Here is a 19,938-nt window from a genome sequence, read left to right as displayed (position 1 = left end):
GGAAGTATTTTTTAAGAAATCAGTATTTTAGAATTAGACATGTTTTACTTTCAGGTTGCCTGCTTTAAGACAATTATGCCACAGAAAATAGTATAAGATCAAGGAAACATAAATCATGGACTCATAGTAGATCAACTTTCTACCTTGCATCCCCACAAGATGCAAAAAAAAAAATCTTTCATGTGGAACTACGCTTGCCATTTTTTCCTTTTTTCTCTTTTTGGTTTGTTTTGTCTAGAGGGGAGAGGGAAAGTGGGCCATGCAGGGGCCCCAAGCCCAGAAGTCTTAGGGATCCCTCCTGGTGGAGCTTGGAGGGCCATAAGGGGGAACCAGGGCCTGAACCCAGTTGGCCACGTGCAAGGTAAGCATCCTACATGCTGTACATAACTCCAGCCTCTACCCATGGGATTTTTAAATAGTAACTTGAAAACAGTAAAAACAGGATCCATGGATCACAAGAACAGGAAAAACCCACCACCTTAAAAGGACAGAATTAGGGTAAGTGACTGGCCCATTTGCTGAGGTAGTGTCAGCTTAAGGTTATCACTTGAGTCGAATGATTAACTTTGCTATAAAATGTCTCGGTTTGCATGAAAGATTACACAGCCAACACAGATGAAAAGGATGACTTGATCTGTCCACAGAGAACTTCCACCCCACAGCAAACGAAGTGAGAAGCCTGGTGTGATATACTATCCAAGTATGCATCGGTCCTGGGTAGACCTTAAAAATACATGAGGATAAGATCAGGGAAGAGTCAAGAAGAGATCGGACCTTCTGCAAGTGCTACCTCCAACCCGTGGGAACTCAGCGCTCCTCCCTAAGCACTGCTACATCAATGCAGCAGGCCGTCGCCAGCTGCCATTTGCAGTCTATGGCCACCAACCCCTCTCTGGTTAGTGGGAGACATGTGGCTGAAAGTGCCTCTGGCCTGCTGTATCGGCCAGGCAGGATCACCGCAGGCCCCAGGTTTCCCTGCTCAATAGCTCTCCAGACAAACAGGGAGGCTGCCTGCTTCACTGGCTGTCCCGGTTTGTGTGAGCTAGTGCACTCACCAATGGAGGGTTACTGGTGGTACAAGGGATACAACTGAAAGCAGTGAGTTTTTCAGTCTAAATTTCACTAAAAATTTTAGTGAGCTATAATTTTTAATCCGGAGTCAAAATATACTGAGAAAACCAGCTCCAACTATCCACTGCTTACCAGCTTAACTCTACAATTCTGATTCCATCATATAGTACTCTAGTTACACAGTTACTCCTAATCAACTAAGGAAGCCTGCCTAATATGGTACAGTTGACAGCCTGCAAAGTAAGACTAGACAAGTAAGTCTTGTCCATATACTCGGTAGGTTAGTTTACAGAGTCCAGAGATCACAATAAGGAAAGTCTGGGAATCCATTGCAACCAGATAAAACTAAGGAACAGTGAGGAGTAAATGGAACAGGATCTCTGCACTGAGTTGAAAATAGTCCCAGGGCTGGGTACGGCCCCAAAACAGGGGGAAAAATATTAACTGTGCTTCATGAAAATTAGAAACTGATGGGGCTGGGAAGAGTACAATGGGTAAGGGGCCTGCCTTGCACTAGGCCGACCTGGGTTCAATCCCCAGCACCCCATATGGTCACATATGAGCACAGAGCCAGGAGTAATCCCCGAGCACCACCAGGTGACCAGGTGTGGCCCCAAAACCACAGAGAAAAAAAAGAAAAAATAAATGAGGGAACCTAAAAGATGCTCCACATCATAATCCATAAGAAAAAGAAGTGCCAGGAAGGAACCAGATCAACTGCATACAAGGTAAGCACCTGGACCCCTGGACTTCATCATATACTTCATCATAAAACCACACAGATAACACTTGAGCTTTAATCAAGACCAGAGCTATTACCTATTAAAATTTCCACCACAGAATGAGCAAAAAGGTGCGCTCAAAGAAAGAACTGACCTTCCTCTAACATCAAAATTAACTGGATTCCACATAAAAACAAAAAAAGTAAGTAAAGCATTTTGGAATCTTGATAATTAAGTCTAACTTTATCTAGAAAGTCATACTGTCAACATACTTTAAATGTTTTAAAAACTTCTTCCTCTGCAGTAACTATATTCTATTCAACCATTTAAGCTGCCTTCTGATTTTGCTTCTCTGATCAGCCTTTGACCAGGTGCTGCCTGGAATGATCTGGCATATCTAATACTGACTGGCTAATTTCAGAAAACCTGACTACTCAGAAATCAAGGTATCAAACTCGTCAAATTTACTTGTCTCAAAATGTGTATAAACATCGTTACACCAACAGCCTAACAATCTGAGATTAAAACACAAAAGTCAAATATTCAGCTTAGGGCCAGAGAAATAGTACAGCAGGTAGGGCACTTGCCTGGCACACAGCCGACCCAAGTCGATTCCCAGAAACCCATATGGACTCTGAAGCCCATCAGGAGTCACCCCTGAGCACTGCTAGGTCTGGTCCCCCAAACAAACAAACCTAGCTTAAAGGGCATTTTACACACTTAAGAAGTAAAAATAACTTCAAGGAGATACCAGTTAGTCACATGCCTTATAAATCAGATTTGAAGGCCAAAAAAAAAAAGAAAAGAATTTTTTTTAAAGGTTGACCTTTTAGTCCCAAGGGAGGAGGACAGGACCACCGAAATTCTTAAATGACCGTTAAAAGGCGTGTAAACACTGGACACTTCTGAAAGGTCAGGCTCCTGGTTCATTGTGATGGGCCTGTGTGGGCTATTTTTACCCCAGCAGAAGGAACCTGAGCTGCAGTGAAGACGAGAGCAGACACCCTTCCTTAGTCCGCTGCCCACCATGCCAGGTCGCTGCCAGCCGGGGCACTCAGGGCGCCCCATCAGTGGATGGTGTGCCTGCTCACAACTCACCCCAGGGTATTGCCGGCCAGCCTGCCCAGAGTCTCCGAGCCGGAGAGAAACCACGGGGAATCGCTTGTCCTCCCAGGCCTGGACGTCCTCCCTGCCCCCGAGTTGCTGTTCAGCTTTGACCTGGGGGATGACAAGGAGGAGAACACTCAGAACAGTCCCAGGCTCGGGGCCAAACGAGCGCCGCCCTGAGGACTGTGACAGAAATGCACATCCTGGAGCAAAGCCCATAGCTGGGGCTGTCCCAGCCTCCAGCCCGACACCTCTCAGATGCATGCAAGGTCTCGAAGGTCCTTAAATGAGCGTGCTTTCCTGAGAAGCGGCAGCCAAAGCTCTTGATGCGTTTCGCTAGTAGCCATTTTATTTTATAAAATTCCAACATTTTCAAGACCCTGCCATTTTCTAATCACCTGATTTGGAAACTTAAAGAAAAACATGATCTAAGAAGTCATTTTAATCCAGGAACAGTTCTGACATTCCCAATGCACCCAGGGCATTTCTCTCTGGAAGGGAGTACTTTCTTGGAACACCATTACCAATTATTCGCTTGAAAAACACTGAGCATTTGAGAACATCCTACTGCAGGCTAGCAGGGGAAGGGTAAGATTTTTCTGGCAGTCTTTTTCTTCAGTGCTCATCAACTCTGCTCTGCTTCTTTTAATACGAGCACTCAGCCACACATCGCTGGTTAAATAAATATGAAAATCAAACTACAGAATTTTAAGTCTTTTAAGAATCTGCAACTCTTTTTCTCAACTTGAGATTTGCCAAAAATCAAAGAGGACACTATATAGTGTCTCCTCAGAGCTAGATAACAGATATCGCGTCTTACCCATCATTATTATCAGGTTTCCCCAGTTCCAATCTGTCTGGTTGTACTGAAAAGCCAATCCTGCAAACTCTACCATCCTAAAAACAAAGAAAACAAAACATTTCCACAGTAAGAATTGTGTAGAGAAAACTGAAAAGTGTAAAAGCAAAGGAAGTAAGACCCATATCCACTGTAAAAATGTGTAGAGAGCCTTGACTGTACCCCGGAGAGAGTCACCTACCACAGTCAATTCAGAAGACAGAATTAAGCTCCCTCCAGCAGTGCACACTTGGGGAAACGTATTCTGCACCCATTCTCATGAAGCCAGTAAAAATCATCCCTGGTAATATTTCAATCTAACAAATTTCAAGTATAGGACCGTGATTGAGTGATCAGGAATGTCTCTGTTCTCTCACTATGCACTTTCAAGCTCCAGTAAGTCATTTAAGTCTTCTCTGAGTCAAAGAATTTAGACGACACGTAAATGGAACTGGGTGGTCGATGAAATAGCTCTTGCCAGAAACGGCTATTTCCCGTGGCCGGGAAGGAAACACAGGCCTGTCGGCAGCATGAAGCCGGGGAGCTGTTGATTCTCATATCTCTCCCTCACCCTGCCCAACTCACCTCTAGAAGAAAAGCCGCATGATTCGGTCCCACCACACACTGTTTGATAGTGGCCTGCTCCAACACATTCAAAGGGGGGTGGCTGGGGAAGGAAAGGCAAAACTGAAAGGAGGTTCTTATGGAGCGGGGCAGTGGGGGTGGGGTGTCTGGCTGCCATTCCTGGTGGTGATTCTAGGAAAGTATTTTATTAATTTATAAATACAGCTCAGAATTGTTTTTGTTTTCATTTTGGCTCAATGAACACACACACACACACACACACACACACACACACACAAAGCCTACCACTAGGACCCAACTTTAAAAAAAGTAACACTGGGAGGCTGGAGAGATGGTGCAAGTGGATAGCGAACTTGCCCTGCACACAGCCAACCTAGGTTCCATCTCAGGTACCATATACAGTCCCCCGACCCCCATCAGTAGTGATCTCTTAGCTCAGAGTCACTGCTGGATGTGGCTCAAAAACTAAACAATAAGAATCCAGACACTGGAGGCTGGAGAGAGCCTGAGGAGCTGAGTGCTGCAGAACACGTTCCATCCCCAGAACACACACCAACCCTGGAGCCAGGGACGCAATTCAGAGGTCTCAGGGATGAGGCCATGGGTCCAATCCCAGGTATCCCCCACTCCCTAACCTCACACCTGAGGACCATCAATATACAGATCACAGCCCTCTGGGATGCCCTTTAAGCATGAGCAAAAACTAGAATTCAGATGAGTACAACACTCACAAAAAATTGTGAGCTTCCCAGTGGTTTCCTCACACTAGTGAGGAGGAGTGTAATTCCCTCAGACTCCTCGGCCAGCTCTCCGCAAGGGGTCTGAGCCTGTCAAGAGAAGCAGGCCTCCCCAGGGTCTCCTGGCCCAGGCGGCCCCAGTCATGAAAACAGTCGTAACAGCAGACAGCTAAATCAAAGCCTTTTCTCATGAAGAAAAAGCATTCTCTGGACAGCAATTTAAAATAGCTTAAAACTCTTACCTGTTTAAATTATATTTGTTCAGTTTCTCTGAAACTTCCCGTAACCTTAAAAAAAAAAAAAAAACATGAGTAACACGTTTAGATCCTTCGCAAGCAAAAAATTCCTAGAGGTACCTGTACCATTACTTTTAAGATTTTCAACAGCAGTACCTTAAATATGCTATAAAAATAATAATAACGATGACGACAACAACAATAATAATAAATTTAGCCCCCAAAAGATCACAAGTCGGCTTAACTCAAATTTCCAGCCTTCACTCAGCACACCGTCAACACCTCCCACTCATTACTGCTTCCATCGTGACCCCAGATAGACTGGGAAGAAAACCTGCTCTGGAGCATATGGAGCAAAAGCACCCACAGAAGTGGCGCTGGAACCTCTGCCGAGCGGAATCCTCAGTTCCAGCACCGTGTCACACCATCCCCATGTCACATCATCCCCATGCCAAGAGACTCCTGTCTGGGGAGTCAGCCCCCATGATCAGAGCCCAGAGCTCCCAGTCTTCACCTGCAGAAGCCCAGGTTCCATTCCCTGCACCACCAAGAGTCTGAGTGCTGGAGATGTAGGTCCCCGGCCCCCACCCTTCCCAGAAGAGGAAGAGAAGAGGAATTTACAATAAAGGGGCAGAGAAAGCCCCCAAACCTCAATGACATTAAGGTACAGTCTCGAGCTCCTAGGGAGCCTTATGGACATGTGATAGCACCAGTCCAACACCCCATGTCCATACCTGCAAAACAAGGCAACCCCCACCCGCCTGGCCCAGCTTTTCAAGGAGCATGGAATAGGCTGAGGCAGATATCAAAGGGCATAGAACCACACGCTCCTCATCAGCCATTCTGGCATTACCAGTCCTCAAGGAAACTGCATTAAGTTTGCCAGAGATTGTAATACTCATACGTGCTTCTATAAGCCTAAGGAAGCCACTAATATAAAGGTACACAAAAAGCAGGGATTTTAAGAGTTCAAGTACATTAAAGTTACCAAAAACAAATGTCTGGTCTTTTGAAACATTTTCAGAAATGACCATTTAAAAATAAACTGAAGATTTTAGAAAGCAATAGAAAAATTAGAACATGAAGTGAAATAGGAAATTTCATTAAGTTTGTTTCTCTAGACAAAAATCAAACTGCAAACATTTGTGCCACCAGATGAAAACCGTGCACATGCTCCAACATAAATCACACCCGACAGTCAATTTGGGACTCAGAGGTCCGATACCATAAATATTCCCGTACGAGGTTTCAGAAGGGGCCCCTCGTCCCTCCACTTGACTTTCCCCTACAAATTCTATCTGATCAATACTGAGGATCCAAGGTAACACTGGCAAGCAAGAGCAACTTTCCAATGATGCCATAGTCCAGTTCTCTCCCCAACAGTACAAACTCACTAGAAGTTTAATTCTCACTCCCAAAGGTCAGCAGCCATCAGAGTTGACCTGACTCCAGTAAAAAACACGGTCATTTACTTCCATAAACAAATTAGTGTCCACATGGTTGCCGAGAGTCCAGCTGCCCACCAAATGCCGCATGCTCACTAACAGGGCCGGGCACAAGCCCAAGCCAGCCTTCGTTCCACTGCCCATCCACGGAGCCCCAGACGTGGTCTCCTAGATGCTTCTGACAGCATGACTGCTCACACCCATAACCAAACCTCCTACCCAGCCCATCTCAGGGCACTCACAGGGGAGTGCTGCAGGGGGCCAGATGAGTCCTCTAAACTGGAGAACAAAGGAGACCAAAGAAATAAAGACCGGTGCCATGGTTCCCACTATCACTCCAAACAGATGAACAGTTATAAATGTAAGTTTTGAGGTTATTAAAATGACAGGATATAAGTTTAAGACCTAAAGATCCTAACAGTTAATTTCAGGCTACTAAGCACAGAGAGAATGATTCCTTCCACCACCAAATTTCCTAATCTTAAAAATAATGACACTGGGGCTGGAATGACCGTATAGTGGGCAGGACGCTTGCCTTCACACAACAGATTTGGGTTCAATCCCTGACACCCCATATGGTCCCCTGTGTCCCGTCCAAGAGTGATCCTTGAGCCAGGATTAAGCCCTGAACACCGCCAGACGTGGCTCAAAAATCAAAACTAAATAACTGACATTCTTCTGAGTAAAGGCCCATCTATCAGGAGGCTATACCTTGAATGCTCTCGTGAAAGCAGGATTGTTCAATTTCATCAGACCCATCTGAATCATTCATATACAAACTAATATTAAATGGATACTGAGAGCTGTTTGCCAAATATCAGTTTTTTTGTTTTGTTTTGTTTTTTCTTTTTGGGTCATAGCTGGAACTGCACATGAGTTATTCCTGGCTAATATACTCAGGAATTACTCCTGGTGGTACTCAGGGGACCATATGGGATACTGGGAATCGAAACCAGGTCAGCCTCATGCAAGGCAAATGCCCTACCCGCTGTGCTATCACTCCAGCCCCCAAATATCAGTATCTTTAATGTTTTAAATTCATTCCCAAAAATGTATACAAAATATACCATTCTTTCAAATCTTAAGGCAGTTGTTATGACTGAACAAATGCCTTAACATTAGTTTCCATAGATCCCAAATAATCACAAGCCTGAACAAAATCAATGCCAACTATAAAAAAAGTATGTTTAGTTCCTATTGTAAATTCCTCAGCAGACAGGCAATTCACAGCATCACTTGCAGGCCTGTGATCAGTCATTTAAATTTACTAAGATATTGTGTCTACATAATTATTTTGTACTCAACTACTTCTCCCAAAAGCTCACAATACTTAGTTATATATCATATTTCCTCTCAAAGTTAATGCTAACAGAAGTTTTCCCTGTCTTCAAAATAAAAAGTACCCGAGAAGCTCCCAAATTACATTTCAGAATAAATCTTTATATGGGGCTGTGATGGAAAACTATTTTAAAAGCACCAGCTTAACATCGCAAAATAACCCCATAACTCAGAATTTAATCTCATTCAGGACGGACGGGAAAGCCTGTGTAAGTCAGCCATAATGCACTCCATACAGGTTTGCAATAAGCTTTTGACAATTCTCAACACCAAAGATTTATCCTATATTCAAATTCAATAATCTTATTTTATTCCTCTAAATTTTTAGATCAATTCTACAGATTCAGAGTCTAGAATTTTTTAAGTACCACGAAAATGTAACTGCAAGCTGGATGTTAGTGGAGTGAGAAAAATAAAAGTCTTAACAATACTTGCTTGCCAACATATTTCACTGCTGTCCTTGAAATCCCCTACCATTTCTCTCTCATCTCTGCAAATCCTAATGATGAAGGAAATTCATCTTCTCAGACCCTGTACTGGCACAGCATTGGATGCAGGCTCTTCGGCTGTCTGGTTCTTTAGCGTAGATGCTACCACACACTACACTTCCAGTCAGATGCTCACACCCCTGCACCAAGAGAAATCCAACCGGTTTCCCAGCGAACTTCTAAACTAAAATGCAACTATACATCGGTCCCTGAGAGGACAGAGAAAGCCCAATGTCCTCCCCTCACTTACCAGGCACACCCCACCTGCAAGGAGGTAGGACTGAGCTGCCAATGCATTTCCTCCCATCTCACTCCAGTCTGTCTATCAGAAAGTGCCTCGGGGTTCCCACCTCAGTCCTTCCCCCAGCCGCTCCTTACTCTACCCCTCTGCTCTCCTTCTGGACCTTCGCTGACACTAACATTCTAACCATGTGTGTTCTGTGTCTGAGCTGGGTTCAAAACTTAGCACATTTCCACATTCCTTCACTTCTTTAGATCAAGTCCCGAGAGTGGAAAATGGGCCTGTTGCTTATATACAATCTATTTCTGGGACAGGAACTATTCTTGATCTTCACCTTAGCAAAATTAACTTCCATGTCTTCCTTGTCAAACTGAAATTCAGCACAAGCAAGGAAACAAGATCATGTTTCTTTTAGGATGGGAACTCCTGTAACTCTTGTTAGCGGAGACCAGTTAAAGAAAACATGGAATAACACACCACTTAGCAAACATCCCCACTTCCAGGCATCCATTCATGGAGTAGAATTTTTACGTATCATATAATTTTATTCTACAGCAAAAGGGATCAATGACCCATACAGAGTCAACAGGCACAGGAAAAAGATGAGGGCACTCACCCCAAGCAGAGTTCAGAGGCATGGAGACCCCACCAGGGATTCTGTCACCTGGACCAGCAGTGCAGTTCCCTGAGACAAGGAGGTGGAGCTTCTCGAGTCCTGTGGTACCAGGGTTTACCCAGACCACCCTGACAGTGCTCACGGGCTATAACCAGCAATGCCTAGGGAGCCACGTGGCGCTGGGGATCAAACAAGGGTCTGCCACACAGACGGCATGTGCCTTAACCCCCCATTCCTCTTTGGCTCCCAGAGAAAAAAAACTTTAAGCTCACCTCTTGTCACCCAAATCAGAGAAGGCAGGAATTACCAAAACATAGCTGCAGTACATTAGAAATCTGTGCCGGCAAGTTTTTCTGGTTGAGAAAGAAATGGTGTAGGACTACTTCTAATACTCTTCCAAAGGCAAACGCTTCAAACCTGGAACTTGAGCAATGAAACCGTACCTAGGACACTGTCAGTCTGGGCCATTTCCCTGCTCTCTCACCATACAATGACTTCTACTGCACCTGGCCTGGCCACGCCTGTGCCCACCAACTCTCCCTGCTCTGGCTGGAAGCAAAGGCTGAGTTGGGTGACGTCCTAGAGGGCACCCTGGGATGACACCAGCTGCCTTCCCTACGGTCCAACCCATGAAGCACCCTTCTTTGGGGTCTCAAGTACAGGGCAGAACCACCAGATGTCTCTTGGGGTGCTACAGGGGCCCAAGCAAGATGCTGGGGCTTTGACTCCTCTCAGTGGAAGTCTCCAAATGGACTCAAGACATTCTGTTCTCAGAATCCAGATCTTCTGGTCTGCCTTTGGAAAGCCATTCTGAACCATTTTGTGCGAACCGGACCCCAATGATGTGTTTCCCAAGGACTTCACAGAATGACCACATGCAATGTCACGAGGACAGGTGATCAGAGTCAGGAAGTCACAGCACAACTCCTTCCCAAGGCGAAACTGCAAAGTCGTCATCTCCGAACACGCACAGGTCTCACTGGGGAAAAGTTCCTCATCTGTTTCCTTAACTGTTCTCAGGTCATTAATGGCGACGGAGACATAGCTAAGGGGACCTGTAAAGGCCAACGGGAACTACAAATGGTGCCACGAGCTAAACTTGAGGCTTCAGAGAACCACTGTTCCCTTCCAGGTTCCTGACAGGGAACACGGTGGGGCCGGGCTGGGGATCAAATGCTACCCACCTCCCCGGCTACTCTGCAGATTGCAAAAAGACCACAGGGGCCTCAGGACATGCCTAAAAATTAATCCCAAAAAGTTTTTATGTGGGTTACATCAGTGGATAAAAATAAGTAACAAATTCATTACATATTGCCAGAAATTACCTCAGGAAAAAGAACAATTCTCCCCCAAATGTTTGAGCCTGAAGATTTTCTACATTTTTGCAGACCTTATTACAAAGTGTCAGAGACAACAGCCAGTCTCAGATACTAAATTTCGGCAGCCAAGGAATACATCACTGTATATTAGTTTCTGAAGAAAAGCAAATGTTCAGAAAAAAGAATCCAAAATAAGCTCTTTATTGCATACTTTTAAACAAAAGGATCCTTTTTGGTACTACAACCAAATCTCAATGAGAGCCAGCTTTCTGAAAGTGGGCTACCAAGTGGACCTGACTTTCACATCTGGAAATTTCACACGTGTCTACATAGCACACTGAGGAAACCACTCCTCCATGTGGGCCGGGCTAGGAGAAATAGCCCGGGGCAGGCAGAAACCTTCCTGAAGATGTGAGTATGGCTTCCAGCAGGAGGGCTGGGCTGTCAGGAGGGGCAAAGGCAGGAAAAAGCCGCCAAGACAAAGAAAGGAGAGGAGAGCTTTAAGGAGCTGTCACCAACAGAAAGCCTGCAGACAGACAACTGCTACTGAGTCCCTGGGCATTTAATTTTCAGAGGTTCTCAGAGATTCTTAGCCAAGACTGTAAGTGGGAAGATTACACAAAGGACCCAGCTTTCTACTTTCTCTCCGAAATTGGGATTGAGGAAGACAACTTCTGCCAGCTGAGCACAGCCAGCAACGATCACAGCCAGAGTGCTCCTCTGTCCTCAAATCTCGAATCATACACTGACCCCGCCCCCAAAGATGAATGTGTCTTACCCAGGCACAAGTGTCAGACACACTACCTTCCGCAGATTTGACTTGACAATCTCTGAGAGAGAGCCTGACTCTTCTCACTTTTTGCCTACCCAAAATAAATGATGCCAAGTTTAAAAAAAAAAAATTCTGCCTTTACTCTTCAATGACCTACAACTACTGAAATGATGGCTTCTGTAGAGAGAAAACCCATCTGTCAGCTCCCCAAACGCCCAGTTATTGGTAGTTATACATATTTTATGTTCAGGGACAGGACAAATACCCATTTATAGAACATGTCCATTTTACCTTCAATCAATGGTACACCTTCAAGCTACATTTAAGACTAAAATAAGTTTAAAAAACATACTGTATACAATGTTACAAACTTTTTCAAATGGTAAATTCTCTGATCTCCACCCCCCCTCGATTTTCACTTGAATTTAAGGATTTCTACAAAAATGGGCAAGAGAGATTGTCTGATCAAATAAGACTCTGATTTGAGCAGTTTGCCCTATGCTCAGAACCACATACGGCCCTGAGCATAGGGCAAACTTCTCCATTCACTCCTGAGCATAGGGCAAACTTCTCCATTCACTCCTGAGCAAGTGGACAGCGTACCAGAGACCATCCGCTATAGCCCAAACAAAAGCGTTCTACTAAGCTAAGATGAGAATAGTCCTCTGATGGAGAAACTCTACCAAGAGAGCAAAAACAAGAACACAACACTTTGAAACATTTCTTTCCCTGATGTGGAAAACATTCTGGTTTAAAACTCTTAAAACAGTGTCCTAAGAGAAAAACCATTCTTCCTAATAACACGAAAAGAAAGGGGCCTGGGAGATGTTCAAAAGGCTAGAGTGCATTCCATGCATATTTGGTAAGGCCCCAAGTTAGATCGCCAGCACCAGTGAGCCTAAATACTCTTGGTGTAGGTTGGCAGATTGTCACTGGAAGTGGCCCCTAGAACCCTCCTCACCCCCCCCACACACACACCAAAATGAAAAGAAAACCAAAATCCCAAACTCCTGTGTCACTTACTTCAAAGACAGATACATCTTTGAGAAACTAAATGCTGAACACAACGAAATGAGTCATTTTCCTTGAAGCCAAACCAACCATGTTATTTTCAGTCCCATTCAAAACAGGAAAAGGGAAATACACATGCCAAATGGACAAAAAGAAATGTGGTAGAAAGAGCTAGAGAGATAGTACAGTGGGTAGGCTGCATGCTCTGAACGCAGCAAACCTGGGTTCAATCCGGGCATCCCATTAAGGTTCACCAAGCACTACCAGAATAATTTCTGGTTATTAATAATTCCTGGTTAATAATTCCTGGATGCAGAACCAGAAGTAACCCAAAAACCAAAACCCAGAAGAACCAAAACCCAGAAGAAATGTGGTAGGAATAGAAAAGGGCTTTACACTTTCTTCCTGATGAATTCGCACATATCGGGTTTCACTTTCCAAACAGTAGGACTATTCACACCCGTAAGAATCAAACTGCCACCAGGATGAGAAGACCCCCTGAGCTCCAGATCAAAAGGTCTGGCACCCAGGCCCAGCAAGCACTCATGCACTACCAGGAGCACCTGAGTTAAAACCAAGCACTGAGCCATCAAAAATAGGGGGTGGGGGATCTGCGAGGATGGGGTGGCTAGCTAAGATTTCAGGAAAAAAGTCTTGGCTTTCTTCACCCTTGGATCATATGCACATTCTGAATATCTGCATGCAAATCATCAGAAATCCAATTTTTATTTAGTAGCACTGTAGCACTGTCGTTCCGTTGTTCATCGATTTGCTCGAGCAGGCACCAGTACCATTTCCATTGTGAGACTTGTTGTTACTGTTTTTGGCATATCGAACACACCACGGGGAGCTTGCCAGGCTCTCTGAGAGGAACGGAGGAATCAAACCCGGGCCGGTCGTGTGCAAGGCAAACGCCCTACCCGCTGTACTATAAAAAGGCTTTACCTACTCCCCAGTCTATATGTTGCCCCATGACATAAACACTTCCTCTGACCCTTGAGACAGAACCTGAACAAAGATGCTGTGCTGACATCTGGTTTCCCAGGCACAGGAGTGGGAGGCAGCTCTGTGCCTGACCAGGTAGGACAGCTTTAGATCACTTGCTTAAGGAGCACTGCTGTGACCTAAAACACAGGGTGGCTTCCTGCTGCCTTGCACATCAAAGGAGAGAAAGCTTCCCTGTTCAGGACCAGTCTTCTCCCATCCCTGCATCCTGGACACAGGGACCACATGTACCTATAGGGCAGCCTGGTAGGGTGGGAAAGAACCCCAGAGCTTGGAAACAGGTCACCAGCGCTGGTCTGGCGGTGCTCCTAGGGCTCAAGGTCATTTTGTCATGCATCTCAGACAGAGCCCATACTTCAGTGCTCACTAATGATGGTTCAATACTCCTTTGCACCCTAGGAGAGCAGGCCAGCTAGACAGCAGACTCAAATAGGATAGGGGGAACCTCGGGCTGGCTCCTAAAAAGAAAGGCACCAAGGGTAAGGAGGGCCAGGTAAGTCAGGGCCTCTTGCCCCAATTTTCCTGCACTTGTTTTCATTTCACAGGGAGTCCTGCGTTTCTGGCCTCCTCTGCCTCTATCTCATTTGCCTCCCTCTCAGCACCCCATATACCCAATGAGGAAATCAGAAGTCCCCAAAATGACATTTTTTTCCTTGTACAGGCATTGGTCGAGAAGAACTACACACCCCACTACCTTCTGCAGAGCTAGCTCCAAGCCCTCTCGACAGAATCTACGAGAAACTTGGACCACCACTCAAGGGAGCCATTCCATACACAGTATTCTTCCTCTCTGGCACTTCTTACTCTGGGGCTGTGGTCTTTGTCTCTGTCACTGCCCAACACACTCCAGGAAAGCAAAAACCCAGCTTGATTCACCCACCCAACTCCCCAACTGGGCACTCGACTCAGCTTCATTTCTGAGCAACTGCTCATAGGCAGGCGCTGGAAGAAGGACACAGGACCTGCCTCAGTCACATGGCCCAGACTCCCCCAGAAGTTAGGCACCCCTGTCAGTTCTCCCCATTGTGAGTTTTAGAGACGTCTACTGTTCTGCTCTTTGATCCATATAGGTTTTTATAAGACACAGCAAAGGAATGCAGTTCTGTAAATCAGTCCCCCTCCCGCCCCAGGCTCTAGCCCATTTCAATGGTCCTGCAACACAAGGAGGAACTGGGGAACTTTGTGAGTCATGCCCAGAAAGAGTTCAGCAGATAGGAACCTCAGCAGCACCTCAGAGTCTGGAATGCTCTCCCAGTCTACCCCAAGTGTTTCTGCCTCGAGCCCAGCATCATCATTGGAACTAGTATGAGGTCAAAGTGTACTCCAAGAACATGGAAGCTAAGGAAGTGAGGAGGCTCCAGAGAGTAAAGTGGCAAGGAAGAGTCCCTTAGTAGTCTGGGGACCACAGAGGAACAGTGGAACCCTGAGCGATCTCCCAGCTGGCCCTGCAATCGAGTACTCCACCATCTGACTGCATAAAAACAGGAACACCTGGGGCAGAGAGAGAACAGGATCACGGCACTTGCCTTGCACAAAGCCAATCCAAGTTCAATCCAGTCACCACATGGGAACCCCAAACAAAACTGTAACAAATAGGGATCCTGGGATATGTGTACCCGTATTTTCAATTTTGTGGCTTTTTCTCTTTAGTTTGATCACATGCTCAGCATGTAGTTGTTGTAAAAAGACAAACTTAAGGCCAGAGAGATAGTATAGCAGGTAAGGTGCTTGCATCCCACAGGGTCCCCTAAACACCACCAGAAGTGATCCAGAGCCAGGAGTAAGCTTGAAGTGTGGCCAACTTCAAGCCCCCCACCCTTCCCCAAATGGTAAAAGGAGTGCCAGCCTGGTCCTGGGTACGCCCCAGCTCCACCCTGAAAAGACAGAGCACGAGCGTTTCCCAGCTCCGGCTCTCTTGTCCCCTCCTCTGCCCCAAGGGCGGCTGCCAGATCCATTTCAGAGCGGTCTTAGGAAACAGAAGCACAGTGGAAAACAGCAGCGCCTTCCTCTGGCACCCACAGCCATCTCCGGGGAACGCTGTGAAACAGAGTTCTCAGCCCCACCCAGCCCTAAATGAGAACCTCCAAAGGCCAGCCTGGCCACTGATGTGCGCACAGAACATGATGCCTCTGAAGGACTGAGAAGGGAGCTAGGATTGGAGCAGGGAGGACAACGTTCACTTTTCCAATTGAAGTCTATTTTTTCTTTTTGAGAGGGGGCCATGCCAGAGTTGCTCGTGGGGAGCCACTGTCAGTGGGATTCAGCCAAGCTGTTCAAGTGCCCAGCAGGGATGGGGCTCCCCCAGGGTCACTCTAAGCAACACTAGTGAAACACTTTTTTCATTCTGAGCTACAAGCTAAGGTTGAACAACGTCAAGCTCAACAATAAAAACCTAGGGAGCCAGGAAGAGAGCACAGAGGGCTGCGGCACACACTCGGCATGCAGGAGGCCTGGTTCAATGCCCAGCACCAAGAGCAACCCCAGAGCCATGCACCAGGGAGGTGACCCTAAGCACCTGGGGCCCAAAAACAAAATTCTAGGGCCACGGGGTGCTTGCTTTTCACTTGTAAGGCCCTAGGTACAATCCCCAGCATCACCCCAAAACAAAGGGGAAAAATTCTAAACTCCCGGAAGTGCTGAGCCAGGTTTGGAAATCACCGTCTACAAACACAGAAAGAACAGAACCAGCAGCCCCTTTAGGGAGACAGTAATAACCCAACTCCAAGTTCTGAAGAAAATGCCTCCGACGACTCCTCCTAGAATGCACATGCCAAGTGCCTGCACGCCAGACAATCAAGAACCCCACGGACACTGGATGTCCTGTTCCCTGATGCAGAACACAGGAGAATCTTCCATCTGGGAAGGTCTTGGGGACACAAAGTTCACTGGCATTTGGGAGCTAAGCCCTGCTTCCCACTGCCCTCATCCCCAGTGAGACTCTACCCTGGCACCCCAGGGAGTGTGCCCCCACAGAACTCGCTGGTGACAAGCACCTTCCCCACCAACCCTCTTTATCTGAACATAAACAATTCCCTGATATTCTTATTGTTTTGTTCAACTAAAGGGATTTTGTTAGTTTAAAGTGAGCATGAATCTTCCCACTTCCCTTAAATGATACTGTGAAAAATACAGGCTAAACTACAGCAGAAAAAATTCAAAACCCAAATAATATGGCTACAAGAGCTTTTTTTCCTTTATGTGAGAAAAATAAAAGACCATTAACTATGAACCTGAATCATCGACTTTCAGGAAACAGCAAGGAAGCAACATGGGCATCCTTCCCCAGGCTCAGCAGGCCTTGCTGTCTATTACCAGGCAGCGGCTCACTCCTGAGCTCTGACCACTCTCACAAGCGTGCCCAGAGGGGTCGGCTCCTTTGAAATCTGTACTGACTAGGTCAGAGCCTAACTTTGGGTCTCTAATCCAGGAGCCTTTTTATAGGTCTGATTTAGGGATCAAACCCAAAGAAGTGTAACTGTCTCCAAACTAAAGCACCAGAGTAGACTTGGGGCCTGGACCCATTCCCTTTTATTTTTTTGTCCCCTGGAACATGAAAGAACTCCTCCAGCAACACAAAGGCCTACCTCCCACATTCAGTCTACAGGGATCCAGAAATAAATGCTGCTAAACTCGGGGTGCTTCTCCACACTGTGACTACGAAACTCTACCTAGGATCTGCAGGAAACCTGCCTAGCTTACCACCAGCCCTGAATTCCTGTCCTCAAATAGGACTCGTGTCCCCATCCACTTAGGCTTGTACTCAGATGGAGATCTTGCAGCCCCAGGTGCCACCAAGTTCTTGGCCTTCCTGGTACTGTGTGCTGGTGCTGCAGCCCCAGAGGCAGGCTCTCTCACCTAGAGCTGCTACCAGAAACACTTGCGAACTCAGGCACTGCTCAGCCACAGGTACAGCAGCCCTCCTGCGTCCAAGGCACACCTAGACCCCGCTCAGCTCTGACCCAGAGGGCCGCGGCATTTCTTCTCCAAACCCCAGGCCTCCTCCCAAAGAAGTAAAACGGTCTCCAACTGCCCAAGGGAGGTGAGAGAAGGGGATGAGAGAAGGCCAACAGTCCATCTGGGCCTGGCCCCTTCTCTCCTTCCCACCTAAAGCATTCCAGAGTCGAGCGAGTGACACTAGAACAGAGGGACAGAGCGCAGAAGAGCGAGGGCAGGCATGCAGTGACCTCACTCAGAGAAAAGCCCCAAACTGAAAGTCATGAGCCACACATGTAAAAGGAAAACCAAAAGACAAAATGGAGCACAGACAGACAACATCTGCAGTGAAGGAGAAAGAAGCTAAAAAACAGGTGGGGGAGGAGGGCGGGATCAGGGCTGGAGCATGTCCCTCATCCACCAGAACCCCAAGTTCAGTACTTGGCTCCACAAGGACCCCTGAGTGCCACCTAGGAGCAGCTTCCCCCAACAAACCAGGAGCTAGAAAAGCACCCCACCCACAGCCAACATGAAGCGCCCCATTGGGGAACTCCACTCCGTAGCCCAGTGACAATGACTGCAGGGACACCTCAACCAAGGCAAGCAGAGCAGTAAGAGTATCCTCAACAACGGGACAGGAAGGGGCTGGGGGTACTTCCCCTAGGATTAGGTACCTGGGCCATGTGCATCCTTAAAACTTTAGTGAAGCGAAACTCGGAACCCAGTGGCTTTTGGCAGAAATTCCTCCAGATTTAATTATTAAAATTTCAGAATTCCAAAGCCGCGCAGCCACTATTGCAGCCGCGTAACATCATATGCTATTCATAATCAGCAATAGAAAACAAATTGTCTAATGTTGCCTTTTTTGCAGGTCTAAGTGTTGGGGAAAATCCCAGTTAATAATGGTGGGTCAGGTGTCAAAATATTGCCGTAATCAAAGTAGAGTGAGAGTAATATGGAAATCATCTGCCACACACGTAGGGGAAGGGCATGGGATGGGGGGTATATTGGGGTTTTTAGTGGTGGAAAATGTGTACTGGTGAAGGGACTGGTGTCTCATCATTGTATTACCAAGACTCAAACCCGAAAGCTTTGTAACTGCTCTCATGGTGATTCAATAAATAAATTTATATATTTAAAAAAAAAGGGGGGGCTGGAGCGATAGCACAGCAGGTAGGGCGTTTGCCTTGCACTCGGCCAATCTGGGTTCGAATCCCAGCATCCCATATGGTCCCCTGAGCACCGCCAGGAGTAATTCCTAAGTGTAGAACCAGGAGTAACCGCTGTGCATCGCCGGATATGACCCAAAAAGAAAAAAAAAAAAAACTTGTGAGACAATGCAGATTCTGAAACGATTCACAGGTGACCACCACTGGATGAAAGCACAAGAATCTGAATCGTAGCTTCCAAGTAACAAGAGGGAGAAAATGAGGGAGGGAATGGAGAAAACTATCTAGTAGAAGAAAAAGCAACAAAATAGGAAAAAAAAATCAGAAAAAGTACAGTTCATCAAAAAGTACAGCAAGTCATCAGGATAGGTTGATCGCAGATATTAAACATCAATGAGAGAGGAGTAAAATTAGGTATAAAGAGAGCCTTTAACAATGAAAGGAATACCGGGAGCTGGAGCAACAGCACAGCGGGTAGGGCATTTGCCTTGCACGCGGCCGACCGGGGGCCGACCCGGGTTCGATTCCCAGCATCCCATATGGTCCCCTGAGCACCGCCAGGGCTAATTCCTGAGTGCAGAGCCAGGAGTAACCCCTGTGCATTGTCAGGTGTGACCCCAAAAAGCAAAAAAAATAAAAATAAAAATGAAAGGAATACTAAGAACGTTTAATACTTATGACTTTGAAAGCTCGTAATTCTATAACCTCAAAAACATACCAAGCAAAAACCACACAGAACTGACAACTCCAGGACAAGTGTGGCGGCTCTTCCGGGCAGCTGGCAATTTGGGCAGATGTAAGGAGTAAGGCCGGCACTTGGAAGGGGGCACCAACCAGGTGAGCCTGGCCAACGTGTGGGAGCTCAGGGCTTACTCCTTTGCTCTGTGCTCAAGAGTGACCCCTGGCAGTGCTGAGGGGACCAAATGTGGTACCCGCATACAAGATCTTACTTACCTTCTGTACTATCTCTCCAGCCACAAATCAGCAACTCTTTTTCTTCTTCTTCTTCTTTTTGGGTCACTCCCGGCTATGCAAAGGGTTACTCTTGGCTCATGCACTCAGGAATTACTCCTGGCAGTGCTTGGGGGACCATATGGAATGCTGGAAATTGAACTGGGGTCGGCCATGTGTAAGCACACACCCTACCCACTGCGCTATCGCTCCAGCCCCAAGGCGCCAACTCTTAAAGGATTTTAAAACATGTTACCTGTGCAAGTTCTAGACTTACCAAAACTTCCTTCAAATTCTAAGAAACATAAATTTCCAACCTCTCATTTTGCTATGACTTGTGGGGTTGAGGGGAGA

The 19,938-nt window shown here is 46.4% G+C and overlaps 1 protein-coding gene across 1 annotated transcript in view; it reads right to left on the bottom strand.

Annotated features, from left to right (window-relative positions):
* The window catches only part of UBR5 (ubiquitin protein ligase E3 component n-recognin 5), a 120,509-nt gene that overhangs the window by 79,172 nt on the left and 21,399 nt on the right, over positions 1-19,938 (bottom strand). Inside the window, exons 2-5 of the mRNA XM_055129363.1 lie at positions 5,303-5,347; positions 4,324-4,405; positions 3,721-3,797; positions 2,892-3,011 (exon numbers count right to left, since the gene is read on the bottom strand). Of these exons, the coding sequence (XP_054985338.1) occupies positions 2,892-3,011; positions 3,721-3,797; positions 4,324-4,405; positions 5,303-5,347 (324 nt within the window). The remainder of the gene's footprint in view (positions 1-2,891; positions 3,012-3,720; positions 3,798-4,323; positions 4,406-5,302; positions 5,348-19,938) is intronic.

Source organism: Sorex araneus, chromosome 2 (genome assembly GCF_027595985.1).
Source record: "Sorex araneus isolate mSorAra2 chromosome 2, mSorAra2.pri, whole genome shotgun sequence".
Taxonomy (NCBI): Eukaryota; Metazoa; Chordata; class Mammalia; order Eulipotyphla; family Soricidae; genus Sorex; species Sorex araneus.
The sequence above is the reverse complement of the archived record's forward strand: the minus strand, read 5'-3'. Positions and strand labels throughout refer to the sequence as shown.